This window comes from Scardinius erythrophthalmus, assembly GCF_964197995.2.
Source record: "Scardinius erythrophthalmus genome assembly, chromosome: 18".
Classification (NCBI taxonomy): domain Eukaryota; kingdom Metazoa; phylum Chordata; class Actinopteri; order Cypriniformes; family Leuciscidae; genus Scardinius; species Scardinius erythrophthalmus.
The window spans coordinates 29,327,347-29,340,247 of NC_138238.1; the positions used below are offsets into that span (position 1 = coordinate 29,327,347).

At 36.6% G+C, this 12,901-nt stretch overlaps 1 protein-coding gene across 1 annotated transcript in view; it reads right to left on the bottom strand.

Moving 5' to 3' along the window:
* Positions 1-12,901, bottom strand: part of grid1b (glutamate receptor, ionotropic, delta 1b) — a gene marked incomplete at its 5' end in the record, with an annotated part of 528,834 nt that overhangs the window by 42,516 nt on the left and 473,417 nt on the right. The window contains 4 exons of the mRNA XM_081391989.1: positions 3,094-3,232; positions 5,286-5,616; positions 6,812-7,009; positions 7,609-7,710. Coding sequence (XP_081248115.1) covers positions 3,094-3,232; positions 5,286-5,616; positions 6,812-7,009; positions 7,609-7,710 — 770 coding nt within the window. The remainder of the gene's footprint in view (positions 1-3,093; positions 3,233-5,285; positions 5,617-6,811; positions 7,010-7,608; positions 7,711-12,901) is intronic.

Here is a 12,901-nt window from a genome sequence, read left to right on the forward strand (position 1 = left end):
TTGATGACTGATGTAACTGATGTTATTATTATTATTATTATTATTACTATTATTTTGTATAATGCAAACATTTGAGATTTTGGGTTGGTGAATACATTATAAGCGTAAAGCTTGGGTCTGATTCTTCAGAAATATAGCTGGGTAAACCAAAGCAAACTAGTTTTTTTATCTATACCTAAGTTACTGTAATTTCAAGCCTTGCCATCCCTACTCTGATATATAACTTAAGCCCAAAAGGGGTAATGGTTACACATGTATATAAAAATAATAACTGGTGTAGCTTCCGTGATTCAATAATAATGGGGAAAAGCATGATTTTCAAATCTACATACTCATCCAATATTTTTGAGGATGCACCACCTCCTTTGCCACCTCAGAGGAAATTCCCCATACAATCATAGTTACACAACTGGACAAATATTTCTGGCATGGAACTCTAGATGGCGCAGGCTGATAGGTATTTAACTCATTTATGTAGCGATCACGTCATTATATACATAGCACAGCTGATTGGTTGTTGCTGCATCAGCGGCCAATGAGCTGTGGCTCAACATTCAAACAAATATTTAAGAATAAGAACAAATGGGGCATACATAAAAAAAAAAAAAAAAAAAAGTGTGACATACTATAGAAAAAAAGAAAGAAAAAAAATGAATTATTAACGCAAAAAACAGTTTGTAATAATTGCGCATAATAATTAACACATTGTTTTTCCCAACCCTAGGAATTATATTTATGGTATGTATTTAATAGTACCTATAAAAATAAAATGTGTGCTGAATGATTTTAAGTTGTTTATAATAATAATAATAATAATAATAATGACTGAATTGATTGCAGACATTTGTGTTAAGAACTGTAGCTCAGATAATCCAATTTTTGTAACATGCATATGTCACATTTGGCTTCTAACATAACTAGTGAAAATGAACATGCAGGTATAAACAGCAGAGAGCAGAGGTCTGTTCACACTCTGACGACACACAGTTTGCTCAACATCAGCATAATCAAATGCAATCAAACATCAGAGGCACACAGGCTGGATAAATACCTGTCATCATACCTGATAACATTTGCTAGATAACATTTACATATGTAAAAGCAAACTAGCACAACACTAGTAAGGGAGCACACAGAATACAAACTCATTCTGGCATTGAACAAGAAAGATCAATAATAATAATAACAACAACAACAATAATTATTATCATTATTATTAACTACCAACTCACTTATAAACTCTTAAATATCTTTTAACATTTCTAGTAAGAATCTACTTAGTTTGTTCATGTGAAATGCTTATTGTCATTGTCTTGTGAACATACTGTACGCTTCTAGATTACAGCTTTTTTGCAGCACTTGTACCTGGTTAGGCTTTTAGTATGGAATTAATAAATATAACAACCAACAATACACAATTCTAAACATCTAAATGCCTATTTACACCAAGAATAATAAGTATAAAGATAACTATTATATACTATTATAAACATGTGTATTGTTTATATATCTGCTGCTTTAAATGCTCATGTTCTTTAAAGTCATGTGGATTTCTGCTTCGTCTGAAAGGTCTGAAAGTGATTTCAACATTTTTTTTAATCTCTGTGTTGCAGAGGTGGAAGCAAGTCACACATATACAAGTAAGTGACAAGTGGCTAATTTTCAAGTCCCTTTCATCAAGTTTCAAGTCCCTTTATAAAAAAAAATATATATCACCACCTGGATTCAAATTATTGGCCTGCATTAAGCAAAGAAAACAACTAAGGAGAACTGCTAAAATTGGGTTAAGAACTGTCCAACACATTATTAAAACGGAGAGAAGAAATGTAGTCGGAAAAAAAATCTTGAATGATGGGTGAAAACGATTTGGTGAAATCAAATCGTAAAATATCAACAGTAGAACTCATGACAATGTTTAATAGTGCAAGTAAGAGCATTTCCACACTCACAATGCAAAGAGAAATCAAGGGATTGGGACTAAACAGCTGTGTGGCCTTTTGAATACCACTTATCAGCGAGGCTAATCAGAGAAAAAAAAAAGGCTTCAATTTGCTAGGAAGCATAAAGAATGGACTCTGGAGCAATTAAAAAAAGGTCATGTGGTCTGATGAGTCCAGATTTACCCTGTTCCAAAGTGATGGGCGCATCAGGGTAAGAAGAGAGGAGAATGACGTTATGTGCCCAAAAATTAAGTCAGCTGACTACCTGAACATACTGAATGACCAGGTTTTTCCAACAATGGATTTTTCCTTCCCTAATGGCCTGGGCATGCATATTCCAAGATGACAATGCCAGGAACGAGCGGGCTCAAATTGTGAAGAGCATGAGACATAACTTTCACAAATGGATTGGCCACCACAGAGCCCAGACCTTAACCCCATTGATAATCTTTGAGATGTAGTGGGGAAATGGTGAGGAATTATTGCAGCTCTGGATGGATATAAACGTTGTGACATTTCACAAGCATATCAAAACGATGCCACTGCGAATGTGTGCTGTAGTCAAAGCAAAATGGGGTCCAATGAAATATTATAATTTTTGTCCAGGGAGTGTATATTATGTATTGTGGTGTGAAGCAGGGCGCGGCAGAGAGCCGTGGGAATGGAGAGAGAGACACCAGCTATTATTTTGTCTTGTGGACTACATGTGAACATCTGAAAAAGCTTATTCAAGTACTAAATAAAATAAAATAAAATAAACAACATGCAATATTTTTTTTTTTTTTGTGGTCATATGCCGACTAATGGCAACAGACACTTCGTTGGGTTTTGTTGGATCAGTGTGTCAGTCTGCTGTCGTTGGTCACCATTTAATTTTGTTCAGTCGGCATTTGTCGGATCATGGAATGTCTGAGAAATTAAATACGGTAATCTGGCGATTGTCCGCATTGGTGGCAAACTTTTAAATACTTGAAATAGCCTTTGTTAGCTGTACTGCGAGCCATGTGGCCAAACTATGTGTGAATCTTTCTGAACATAAGGATTCACTAATTATGAGGACAAAAACAGGACAGAAAAGCTTTTAATAGACATTGATCAACTCTGTAGCATATGGTGCATTGGGTGGTAAACTATTTGTGTAAAGGCAATTTACCTTATAGTGTTGTCCATGCGGGACACAGTTAGGAACGCAGCCAGGTTAGCAGTGTAAGATGAACACACAATCAGTGTGAACAACCACCAACTGCCCATAACTATCCTCAATGCCACAGACCCCACCACAGAATCTCCACCTATGACAAACAAAACAAAATGCTGGTGTTTAGGATGTATAAATGTATTCTGAAATGCAATAAATAAATAAAAAATAAAAAAGCAAAACACTTCCTAATCCATTTCTTTTGTAACATAGTTTCTCTTAAATTACTTTTCCCTTATAATCCTTTTATAAATTTATTTTTTATTTTTTTTATACATAATCCTGATTCTGTACAATGGAGGCGTACCACATCAATTAGATAGCAGCAGATGTCTAACAAAGGGTATTATAAGATTATCATATGGTGTCATCGACGTGAATAATCTATGATACACTGCAGTTTCACATTATTATCCTTACTCAAAGGAGGAAGCCAGAAATGCTACCATTAGTAACATGTCATCATACTTGCTAATTCCTCATGTTTAAGACTGTGTAAACTGCTGCAAAATATTTGTTGTGTTTTGTACAATCTACTGTAAATTTCATATGGTGGCAAGCTACAAAAATATGAGATAAAAACAGCCCAGATTCAATAACTAGCTGTTAGGCTTAAAAGCGTTGGTAGGCAGTAGGCTACGCCATGAATTAATAGAGGCAGTGAGGGGTTTAGCATGCTAGTTGTTGAGGTAACCATTTATTCAATTTTGTCTCTTGGATAAGAATCAGCATATCCCATGCCTTATTCAAAGAAACTTTACACTGTTTTGGTGCACTTAACACTTCTGTTCCATGTATGCTGGTTTTGAAATTGGAATTAAACTATACGCAAGGGTAGGAATTTCTGATGAAAAAGGTATATCTCAACTATTAAAATGTAACATGCACCATAAACACTATTCACAACCGTTTTTAAAACTTAACAATAGCTTAAAACTAAACTTAAAAAAGTTCACCCTTTTTCTCACTGCCATGTTGTTCCAAACCAATAGGGTACAATGGGGCTAAAGACACACGTTAAGGAAAATGTCCTTTTACTACTCCTAGAGTGGTAATTGCAGAAAAACAATTGTTTTAATTGAAAATTTATGGAGCATTTTGTGGGAAAATAAATAAATAAATTGGTTTGTTTAAAAATCAAACACATGTACAATATGAGGTGGTGAGGTAAACTCATTGTAAAAGGCTGACCAGTGGGGCAAAAGGCACCCAGTATTGATAAATACATATGTTTTAACATCTAATAGTTTAACATAATTATGTAATCAAAGAGTGTATCACATTCTGTTTACTGTCTAAATTAAACAGTAAAACATATGCATAAAAAAAAAATCTATTTTTACTAATTATGATTACCTAAAAATGCATCTTAAAAATGTACAGCACCCGAGCATGTTAATTTTTTCACATTCAAGTTAGAAAAAAAAGACTAAATATTTTAAGCTGCTAAACAATGATTGCATTAAAGGAGAACTCCGGTCAATTTTTACATTGAGCTCATTTTTTTGTAAATTTGGAGTGCTGTCAGTACAGAGAACAACGACAAAAATCGGTGTTGACTACACCGTGTTATCCTCTTTTTAAAATTTGCACCCTGTTGACTTCAATGGGGCAAGTTTTAAACCTGCTTTTAGCCTCTTAACATCCTTGATGTGTCATTACAAGTGCCCAGCCATGTGAGTGATTCCTTCAGAGTGAACACGGGTGAATCTGACTGCAGTAGATGTGAAAGATATGAATAAAAGTGATGTTAATTCAGCCAGCGCACATACCTGTATTTTCTTCCTGTTTTTGGTCGAAGTCCACAGTAGTCGATTGTCGAGTTCACGCGCATAGGTTTAGTTACCTATGATCACTCGCGTGAACTCGACAATCCCCATTGAAGTCAACAGGGTGCAAATTTTAAAAAGAGGATAACGATGTAGGCAACACCGATTTTTGTTGTTGTTCTCTGTACTGACAGCACTCCAAATTTACAAAAAGACTTAGATTTATTGACATACCCCCATGTCAGCTTTATTATTTTCATCTTTCTAAGCCCTGAGTCAAATCATCACCTGATCCCCTGGAAGCTAAAGCTGATTTGATAAGTTGTTTCTGAAGATAACCTTTGAATCAATACGTGGGAGTGGAATTCATTGAAGTACCTTGTTGTACAAAGGCTCCATAGACAATCCATATAGCACTATGCAATGAGTTAAACATGGATGAAGCGTGATGGGCTCCTGGAGGATTCTGGGAGCGGAGCATCTGCATCCGTGTCAGCAGGAAGATCAAAATGCCCACCACGGGAATGGCAGCTGCGATACAGGCCCACACAGCCAAGTCAAAGGGGGCAAACAGGGAAAAAATGTTGATCTTTTCCTCGGGTTTGCGATGTAGGATCCCTACAGAGTAATCCATGTAGCGTTTGCTGAAGTCCACAACGTTCTCTCGCTCTGGTGTTATAGTAATGGCAGAAACTGCCAAATCAGCTCTCTGTAAAGACAAGATTTTTTTTTTCAGTAAAAAATGGGGATTAGCCACAGCATTTGCATATTGTTGCCCTACTGTTGGTTTGACTGTTTCTATTACTCTCCTCGTTTTTAAGTCACTTTGGATAAAAGCGTCTGCTGAATGATCAAATGTAAATGTAAAATATCTAAAGGTCCTTAAAGCAAGCAAAATTGTGTACAATTTTGTATTAAATTTGTTTTATTACCTAACTGCCATTTTTTATTTATTTATGTTAAGCATAACCTCATTATATTTGGTAGGTTTATGCCCTGTCCAATCATGCTCCTGAAGGGACACAGTCCTGCAGAATTAAGCTTCAATCCTAATCAAACACACCAGAACCAGCTAATTAACCTTAGCTTCAGACCTGAAAGTCTTCAGGAATATTACAGGAGCCGCTATAAGGCAAGCCTCCAAGGTTAGCAAAAAGCGTAACACTGTGGTACACGAAACACAAGGTTGTTTGGTTTTATGGAGGTCAATGAAGGAGAGGTAAGTCAGACAATTTATGCTTCCTGTAGTTCACATAAAAACAAGACAAAACTCTGACTATGAAAATATTTTTTCAGTAAAGTGTAAACAAGACACGGAGGAAAGTCAAAGAATGACATCAACATTAGCTACTTTATACAAGATGTGGACCAGCTTTTTTAATTGCTAGTTGATATACACAAGTCAGGCAAACATATCTGACTGCTTCTTCAACTCTTGTTGTTTTTTTCGCCGTCTCTCTCTGTAAGCGTCATGCGTTTTTCTTGTCAAACATAACTTGAGAACCTTTGCATTCTGTTTAATTCAGTTTAAAGCTCCATCTAGCTGTATGAACCCTCTAATCCTGTCCCAAGTGCTGAGTGGTTTGAAAGTTGCACTGTACATACAGTTCATGCCTCAACAATAACCTGTTGTATTCTACAAAGTACAGGCCAAAATGCCAATCACAGATTCAAAAGTTAAATTCACACAATTATTTTTTTTTTCTTGACAGATCATTGTTATAACTTTTCAAGTACTCATGACCATCCCCATAACAAATCAACACACCAGCATACAAAACACAATATACTATGCTGGTGACCTTTTCAGCAGGAAAATTTGAGCAAATATTATGGGCAAGTATTAGTTGACTAACTTGTAATGGCTTTGGACATATACATAAAACTATGTTAAGAACACTTGCCTTGTTTATGAGTTCCCCAATCATTCCATTCCAAGTGCCATTGGTCAGCTGAGAACCATATTTGCTGTCTGACACCTGGTAGATATCATACTTGAATCCTAGGATCTTGGCCAAAGCGTCCAGGACATCAATTGAGAACCCTTTATATCTTTTGGGCTGTCCGAGGATGTTCTCTGCCACCATCACAAACGGATCCTCCTTTGAAAAGGAATATTGATTACCAAAATGTACAGATACGTTTCAAATGGCTGATAAAACTTGCTTCAAGAATTTCTATGGCTCTCTGGAGAACCTTTCTGCAGGAGATGCTTGGTGGGCTGGGAGAATAATTACAATTAGATCATAAGGAATAAGAACATTCAAGCATAATGCTTTCCCCAACCATGCTTGTAACATATTACAGCCAAATGACAAATATATTATTTACATACAGCATTTCTACTGACAATCATCAATAATGAAGAACAGTTATATGACCAATATAAAAAAAGATAAAATAAAACAGGTTATGGCAGTAGAGAACTACATTTTTATTTGTGGCTGTAGGCATGATCATGTTAGCCAAAATAATTTGTGAGCAAATAAGCAAGAGGTTAGAGGCATGCAGAACTTTGTAAATTAAGAATATTCCAATTCCATGGAAATCTTGCAGATTCTGAGTGGTCTTTCTGATAAGTACATTATATAGAACTGTGGTATTGACCGTGAAAAAAACATAATGATTGATTATTCAATCATTTATACATCAACACCCACAAACACAAATTTTTAAAAAGTTAAAATAATAAAAGTATTACCAACAACGTCACTACTTTCACAGTAACCCCCTGCATGCCATTCTCGATACGACTCTCCTTTAGACTTCCATTGAGACCATGGACAGAATCCCATGTAGCCAACTGCAGGACAAAAAAGAAGAAGAAGAAAAAAAACAAGCAGAAGCAGGTCGATATTATTTCCATCGATCTTCAATCTGTTTTTGGAAAGTGCAATTGTTTATCATAAGGCATATTTCCAAGTGAGGCAGGATATTCATATCAAACAAACAAATATGATCCATCAGGAATTGTTTGGGTGGTGAAAAGTGGGTCAATTTTCATGTCAAATTTAATTTATTCAAAAACTAAACCCAGTCAAAACATAAGTATGAAAAACTAACACAACATGCTTAATGTATATGTTTGTCTTATTATGTGTCTCACTTTCAATATTATGGATAGTATAAGAAGACATGTCTTGTGTCTTGAGTGGGTGTCATGGTTTAGGTTTGTTTTTGCTCTGTTTTTCCTGTTCTGTTCATGTCTGTGTTTCTAGGTTAGCTTTCTAGTTTGTTTATTAGTTCGGTTCTCATCCGTTCTTTCTTGTTTGTTTCTATGGTTTCTGATTGGTTTGAGTAATCAGTGCAAGTGTGTTTCGTTAATTATCATGTTAGCTCCTTTGTTTGCCCTTCTACTTATGCCCTCACTTTCTGTTAGTTTCTTGTCTAGCATTGCTTAATGTTAATGTTTGTTTCATCTGAGTTAGTCTCTCGTTTATTGTTTTGATTCTTGGATTAAAGACTTCTATCACTGAAGAAGTATCTTCATCATTACAGCCACCAACCGTGACAGTGAGGACGCTGACAATTATTAAATTAAACAGAACTGAGAATTGTTAAATTCCATTATGATTCATTAACACACTAAAATGGCTGATTTATAAATCTCAATATACACAATCCATATTGCCACTGTAAATGGCGATTAGTTGTCAATATCAATAACACTACATTTAATGACCTGATTTGGAAGACTAATCTCATTAATCATTCATTTACTCGAAGAAGCAGGTGATAATGAGGTTTAGTCACATCATTTAACAATGCTCATTTCAATGTGATGCATGTGTTGAGTAATAGTTTTTCTTTGAGGTATTTGCATTCGCTGTAATCATATATAATTTGCTTTACATAAGTAAAGTGGATGAAAAGCTGCTATAGAAAATACTCAGAACTAGGGAAATAAACATTTGCATGCATGTGCCTTTAGGAGGCACAGCATTTTCTCTTCATTACTTGTCCATGAGGATGAGTACCATGCTGGTCTAGTTCCAGGTGGTGGCAGTGGATCAAATTACAAAATGCATCTAATGGCTGCAAAACTGTGCCACCACTTGCCTCGGGGACTCAGAATCCTCATTTTTAAAAGCATATTTTTTCGCCAATACTTGGCACCCATAGCCATAAGGTATTTCTTCATTACACCATGTACACAAACAGCCCTAGAGCAGTGACACAGGGGAATGCTTGTAATGTTGAAAAAATGTATGAAATTTCTAATTTCCTTACTGAGCATCATTCTAAACAGACATAAAGTGAGAATAAAGACAAATGAAAGCCTCTATAAGTGTGTGGGGTGGTGCTAGCAGAGTTGTAAAAAAAAAAATAAAAAAAAAAAAAAAATAATTAAAAGTACAGATACCTTACAGCAAAAAATGCTCCATTACAAGTTACAAGTCACCAATTCCAATACCACTTAAGTACAAGTCTTAAGCCTGGTTTCATAAGCCCTATTCGGACAGGACTAGTTTAACATGGAGAGGTGGGGTAAAGTAATAGTTACCAGAGCTTCTCTGTGATTTTAGTCCCTTCCAAATGTGCTATCTCAGTAATCATTTCAGATAATGTCTGAAAAGATTACGGCGACTTTTGCCTTCAGTAAAAAAAACGGAAAAATTACCTCAGGTAATACTAATTCTGTGCGAATAGACCCGCTGTAAACATGTACGTAAATATTTCATAATTTCCTGTTTAAAAGTAGTTTTCCATGTTTTTTCCAAGTATGGAGATGCTTGAAAAATCATTCAGTTGCGTTCTAGACACTGGGACAAGTCTGTGGCAAAATTCAAGTGTTTTCCACATACCATTCAGATCAGAAAGAAGATCGAAAGCACTTGTTAGAGGCACGAAACATATTTTAGCGTTAGGTAAGTGCCTATTACCAACACAATCCAATCCGAAGTTAATTAATACATCGTTCGACCAGACATAATAGGTTATATGTGTTTGCGCACGTGATATCAGGAAGCTACGTAATACGCACATGACGACAGGAGGGTGACGGCGATTCGCAAATCGAGTTACCCCTCCCACTTATGCTAGTTTTACTGAGATATCTTATCCGATGCGAATTGGCCAATAATATTACAGACGTCCTGTGGTAAAATTACATTACTCCATCTACCCTTGTAAAGTTAATCCCGTCCGAATAGGGCTATAGACGGGGCTTAGATTAAGCCAGGATTAGGCCTTAGATCAACAAAGGTTCAACCGGGGTCTGCAAAGTGTCCATTGATAAATGTTCGATTACAAATAATTTTTTGTAAAAAATAAATAAAACATTGGTAAAAACATCACAAAGTCTTGTGAGGAGAGCAATCGTGTTTGTTTTCTAAAGTGAAAAATAATACTGAACTTCAATATTGTGTGGCAAGGCGGATTAAGATCCCGCCCTATTATTTGTGGTGAGTGATGGGTGTGACAGCCTTTTGGCAGCCATCCCTGGCCTATTTAAGGCGGAGTTCAGGCCACCTGGGTATGCGTCATTGTCACTATCGCCTCTGTTTTGGGTGCGCATGCATCTCTGCTGGAGGTATGTACCCAGCTGTTTGGCTAATGTTGCTGCTAGTACCCATGCACTATTAAAGTGAGAATGTATATGTTTTAGCCAGACTAGCGTTCGGATTTGTGCAACATTGCTTTTGGGTGCAGACTGTCCTCATCACAGGTATGTTAATTCTAACGGACTACTGTTAGTTCTGGTTTGATCCCCGGTAACCTATGTTTCCATCATAGTGCAGCTTATGTGTTTGGCCAGATGGAACACCAGTACAGTTGCGGTTTGCCTATTATGAACGAGTTTGTGAGTAACTGAGTATTCTGTGGGTCTAGCGATCTACCATTGGGTAGGTAAATTTAACCACTTGATTATTACGAGGTGGGTGTTTTTAAATTCATTCATTATTGTTTGTTTTCTTTAGTGCGTCAATCCGTTTGTGAGCGGTTCATCTCCGTGGACTGCGGGGCAAATGCTCCATAGACAACGTCGTTAAGACTGCACTGTTTGTTCTGCTGCCATTAGTACCACTATCTGACCGTTTTATTATTTTGATACATTACTTTGTTTTTTCGTTAGTTAATTTTGTCTTTGAAGATTGCTTTAAGCCAATGCTGGTGGACTAAGTGAGTGGCTAGTCTCAGAGTCGTCATTCAATGTGAGATCTACTATCAATAGTGTAATTTAGCCCTACCTTTTGGTTATATTGCCACCAGCAGTTTGGTTATTTTGCTCTTTGATCGGCAAGAGTGAGCTACATTCTGTTTTGGATTTGTTTTTTTGTGATTCAATTAATTGTTATCATTTTGTATTATTTTACTTTATTTTTTCTGTTTTATATAGCATTTGGCTGCTCTAACGTTTATGCTGAAATGGCAATCTGATGTGAACTCCTTGGGAAACACTAGCCGGCTTAACTTCTGTGGCCAGTAATTTGCCAAGTGTTGGCCTCTTTTATAGTTAGAATTTGTTCTACTATAATTTGTTGATACTTGTGTCTGCAGCTAATTGTGAAAATTGTATTGTGTCTTTGTATTTCTTTCAGAAGCTGAAGGCCCCCGGTGTAGGGAAGCTAGTTGTTTGTGCCTTTTTGGTGGTGGTGTTTCCTTCACCGAGTGTTTTGCCGTTGGCACCTGCGTTTCTTTCACTTAGCAAGTGTGAGAGTGTTTGTGTGGAGTGGAGTTTGATGAGTCTTAGGATAGGCTACTCACTGCCCAGCTAGCTCCCTACTGGTAAGCCTCAGCCTGAAAGTGTTCTTTTTTTGTTTTCTGTTCTGATGCACACCGAAGTGGTCTTGTCCCCCCTGAGTCAATAGCTTTATATAATTATTATTGTGAAAATAAAAGTATTTTTGTATTCAGATCCATGTCTCTTGTCCTCTGTGGTAGCGAACCTGTGTGTTCTTGTGAAATTTCCCCGTTCAGTGAAACGGGGTGGCGTAGTCTGCTCTTTATTCTGCTATACTTTCTAAGTGTAACTTTTGCACCTCCACCACCACGCCACAATCTCAATCGACACAATAGCCTCTTAAACATCTACAGACACTCCCGGTAAAGCTCAAGTGTTCAAAAAGGCATAAGTAAACCAATATCTTTCAAAAAGGTCTCTTTAATATAATGGATACATAAAATAATGCTTCCTATAGTTAAAGCCTAAACATTTAATTTAAAAACGGATGCACCCAAAAAGATTTATCTGGAGTTTTGCATCATCAATCCATGATGTTTGGTGACTGAGAGCTGCATTTCATGCAGCATTTCATGCAGGATTGAAATGGTGGCTAGCAAACAAAAACAGTCTCTAAAGTTTTCGACTTGATGTTTGTTAAAAAAAAAAAAAAACACTGCAGGACTGTCAAATCTTCCGACCCTGACAGAATTTCGTTGGAGGTAAGATTTTATCGCAGCGGTCATTAATCTGCTGTCGGTGAACATGTCAAACTATCGGTCAGATTTTGGTCTAGGATCAAAGGGAATCTCTTAGGATTCTCAACATTTGTCTCAGATAGCCAAATCATGCCCAAAATGATACAGTGTGAACCCGCCTTAAGGGAAAAATGCACAACATATTGTACCTTCAATGGATGTAGATGGTAATATTGCTGCTTTTGTAACCGAAATTAACTGCTGCAGAAAAAGTTAAGTTTACTAAGTGATGTGGTGACTAGCCCTGCGTCTCAATGTCCACACTATCCATCCTAAACAGTATGTGAGAATAAAATAAGTGTGTCCCAAAGCATTTTATGTTAAAAAGAGTATGCCAGAAGTCCTTGGATGGTCTACTATTTCCGGTGGATTTTCGGAGTGTGGATCCGTGCACACTATAAAGGCTAATATTGCCCACAACCCATTGCGCTTTGGAGGAGGAACTACAAAAACGAGGAAAAAGTGTTAAACTACAAAACATGGCGGATATGTACAACCAACAGTGAGAGGTTCAGATAAAAGTGACTAATCAAAGTTTAACAAAAAATTATTTAATGTAATCAGTGTTATAT